Source organism: Crocuta crocuta, unplaced genomic scaffold, assembly GCF_008692635.1.
Source record: "Crocuta crocuta isolate KB4526 unplaced genomic scaffold, BGI_CrCroc_1.0 scaffold64, whole genome shotgun sequence".
Taxonomy (NCBI): domain Eukaryota; kingdom Metazoa; phylum Chordata; class Mammalia; order Carnivora; family Hyaenidae; genus Crocuta; species Crocuta crocuta.
This window is the reverse complement of record NW_027530640.1, coordinates 5936174-5939601: the sequence shown is the minus strand read 5'-3', so window position 1 is coordinate 5939601 and position 3428 is coordinate 5936174. Positions and strand designations below refer to the sequence as shown.

General features: G+C 48.1%; 1 protein-coding gene across 3 annotated transcripts; it reads right to left on the bottom strand.

Annotated features, from left to right (window-relative positions):
- Window positions 1-237: 237 nt before the first annotated feature.
- On the bottom strand, window positions 238-3121 carry LEAP2 (liver enriched antimicrobial peptide 2). 3 transcript variants are annotated; one of them, XM_077768620.1, is made up of 5 exons: window positions 3065-3121; window positions 1820-2091; window positions 1090-1224; window positions 744-883; window positions 238-453 (listed from the first exon to the last, which is right to left on the bottom strand). In XM_077768620.1, the coding sequence occupies exons 3-5, from the start codon at window positions 1144-1146 to the stop codon at window positions 417-419; spliced, it is 234 nt and encodes a 77-aa protein (XP_077624746.1). In that variant the 5' UTR covers window positions 1147-1224; window positions 1820-2091; window positions 3065-3121; the 3' UTR covers window positions 238-416. The 3 variants fall into 3 exon arrangements, with proteins under 3 accessions (XP_077624746.1, XP_077624744.1, XP_077624747.1); XM_077768618.1 differs by having other exon boundaries at window positions 1090-2091; XM_077768621.1 differs by having other exon boundaries at window positions 1090-2042.
- Window positions 3122-3428: the final 307 nt, after the last annotated feature.

Genomic DNA, 3428 nt, shown 5'->3' with positions numbered 1-3428 from the left:
AACTTCTCTCGTGCAGCCTATCATTGTGCTCTTTATTTCTTACATGTTCACTTTCACTGCACTTTCCAGATTGAGAAGTCTGTTATTAGGCAATGCTGGGGGTTTTTTTGTAGCATACAAAATGAATCCTTTTTCCCCTCAAAAGCTTGAATTCCAGACTGCGAAAATTTCAATTTGAGACATTTAATAGTATACATAGAAAAATAAACTCTAAACTGACAAGTTTAGTTCAGCTTATCGACATAACATTCTAAGAAGAAACGGAGACCAGTTTAAAGCATGTATCTGTCTTTAAATATTAAAAACACAAGACTGCTTCACGTAAGTGTCTCCAGTCAAAATGCAGTTAATCAATATTCCATAGAACGGAGCATTGATGGAGGTGAGTGCTGTCCTCTTCTCCCCTGGTGTGTACATCATTCCTGGGCCACACGGAGGGAACAGCGTCTTTTTCTAAGGGAAAAAAAAAGGTGCTTTCTAAGACCAAGGTCTAGCAGTGCCCACAGCCGCCTCTCCTGCGCTCCCTTCCTTTGCTGGGTCTGTGTCACCTTGGGGTAGACTGCCCAAAGGAAAGGCACCACCTATGATGCTGACCTTGTGGAGCTGTTCTTGGTTCTCAAGTCCTGAGGGATTATCCATGGAGCTCCCAGCTCCAGCCCGGGCAGTCGCTTCTCCCAGCTCTATTCTTAGATCTGTGTGTGTGCTCATCTGCCCTGCACCTTCTCCCGAGTTTTTGGAGTTACCTGCACAGCCTCGTGATACACTCGGAATCGTCTCGGCAAGAGGATCCGATGGGCCTGAGGGAAACCCCTCTCCAGAACGGGGTCATTCTCCGTGGCCTTCTCCTTGATGAACTCAGTTCCAGTATGGGGGAGCCATCCACCTGTAGGGCAAAGATCAGTTAAGCTCAGGTATGGAAGAGGTGACACCTTTCTGCACACCTTGGGAGAATGCTCACCGCCAGGATGCTGTAGACTCAGAGCAGAAGGACTGTTCCTCAGGGCTGAGTCTGGTTCTCAAGTTCCGCTTCTAATTCCCCCCTTCCGCCTCTCCCCTCCACACCACAGTCCCTGTACACCCACTTCTTACCTGGTCCAGCAGCAGCAAGCAGATCATGAGCACTGCAAAGAGTTTGAGGTGCCACATTCTTGACAGAGGGAGGTTGTTGGAGCCTGAAATCCAGGGGCAGTTCCCACTTCCTTTTATAAAGACTGAAAGTCGCCTCTTTTATGGTTGCCAGTTGAGATGGGAGCAAAGTTTATATTTGCAATCACGGTCGATTTAATAAGTTAATGTCTACCAGAGGAATGTGCTCAAGGCCTGCCTTTCAGGCACGTTGTATTTACTGATCCCTCATTTGGACTTTGAGTGAATCTGTTACTGGCTTGGACCCCTTTACCCATTTTGCGAAAAGCACCACCCTCTCCTTCCCTCTGAATGCCACGTGAAGCCACTGAGGGAAACCAGGCACCTAGCCACACTTTGATTCCAAAATAGCTCAGTGAGATCACTCTAATCAAAATAGAATTCTAATAATGAGGTCTTCAGAAATAGTGTTGACCCCTTTCGGCCTTGTCTAGGAAAGAAGCACCAATATCTCCTGTTGCAGGCAATTGGATAAGGCCCTTATCTCCCTTCTTTGGGAGGGTGCTTCAGCAAGTGTGATCTAACGGTGCCCCCAGGTCCCCCTTTCGAACAGATGGACTGTCTATCTGCTCCAGATCATCTCACTAGAAGAATGGACCCAGTGGCAAGTTCAAAGTCTGGCCTACCTGCCTCTTCCCAGGGGAGGGGCAATCAAGACTGATAGGGGACTTACTTGAACTATGGCTGAACAGAGTGAATGAGTATAGGTGGTTTTATTTTTAAAAATGTGAACGGGTTGTCAGCAGAGGCTCCTAAGTCGGTGGGATTGCTTGATGGTGGTGACAGATCACACCGATCCTTGAATTACAGCTTTCCACCCAGTAGGTGACTGGGGCCATCTGCAAAGCAGAGCCTTCTAGCAGCCCCAGGTGAGCAGGCCTCGGGCTGAGAAACCGCTAAAAGCACAAAACACCCATCAGCTTCAGCAGGAGCAGCTGCAGATTGCTAGAACAAGAAAACGTGTGTACCGCAGTCATGAGGTGTACAGGTACTCCTTAAATGACGTGGACTTTTTAATAAAAGTGGGGCAAAGGTGTAACTTATGAGTAAGATTGATAGGACTTCAGATCCTCCTTCAGACCTGGAAGGATAAGCCAACAGGACAGATGTAACGGGATTCTTTGGTATCTCCCTAAAAACCTCTTTCCGAGGCCCGTGTCGTCAGCTTGGGTATTTGAGGCTGTCTGTTCTGCAGGGTTAAGTGGAGGAGATGTAGGACAGCCTGGTCGCCAGTCCTCTTGTTGAGGGAGCAGAGGATGGTACGATGGACCTGAGCTGGAACCGGGGGAGCGGAGTGTGACTCCACAGACCATACAGCCGGGCCCCGAAGGAGACCCCACTGCTTGCACTTTAGGAACTTGGAGAAACAGTCTAGTTTCTGTTCCTTCCCCTTAACCCCTAAGCTTGGATCTTGAATCACTCCAGGTAGGGGCTTAACTAGGAACATCTGTGGAGTGGGAAAGAAGCTATGTGATCACCTAGTGAACATTAGGTAAGAACACAAATCTGATTAGATAAGCGAAAGACTGAATAACGTGATGTCCTAGAGACAGTTGGGTTTGTGGCCTCGGTGCCAGCCTCCCCTGAAATAGGGCGTGATCTGCCAAATGGGATTTTGAAACTGCTAGTTCCAAAGATGGTTTCTCCTCCTCTTTCATTTCTGCCTTCCCCCACTCCAAGCAGAATCAAACTAGCCAATTCCCCAGGCAAGGAAAGGGCCTGAGGCTCCATTGTGCACGGGGCGGGGGGGAAGAAAGCATCATTCATCACCGTGAGTGTGACAACACTGCAGAAGCCTTTGGGGTTCAAGCCTCGATCTTGTATGCCACCCCTCCTCCCAAGGGAAAAGTCGCATCAGTTTACTGCCCACGGAAGGAACTCCTGTTCGGAGAAGTATTCCAACATAGGTCTACATTACCTCTGTAGTTGCATTTAAGTTCAGTGTGGAGCAAAAATAAAAGTTTTAAAAGGAAAGCGGCAGNAAAATATATATATATAAAAAAAGGAAAGCCGCATCCAGACAGCACTAAGCTGAAGCGACAGCCATTCCCATAGCCCTTGAATAGTTGTGAAAGCCTCTTCCTGAAATTAATAAATAAAAATCAACGGGCTCTGTACGGTCAAGTGTTTTGCTGAACGAATAAGCACACGACATAGTCCTTCCTCCAGCAGAAAGGACTAAGCAGCCTTTAGCAACCTCAGCCATAAGGAGAAAAGAACGGCTGGGAGGCAGGAGCCGGGGGGTCTAGGTTAACGGACCAGCCGTCAGTCCTTTCCCTCTG

What these genes read in the sequence shown, in the direction of transcription:
- LEAP2 (XM_077768618.1), bottom strand. Translation starts at nt 1,146, where the DNA reads ATGTGGCACCTCAAACTCTTTGCAGTGCTCATGATCTGCTTGCTGCTG. An exon ending in GCTTGCTGCTGCTGGACCAG is followed by an intron (nt 884 to 1,089) that starts GTAAGAAGTGGG and finishes TTTGCCCTACAG; the next exon opens with GTGGATGGCTCCCCCATACT. An exon ending in TGTATCACGAGGCTGTGCAG is followed by an intron (nt 454 to 743) that starts GTAACTCCAAAA and finishes TTTTTCCCTTAG; the next exon opens with AAAAAGACGCTGTTCCCTCC.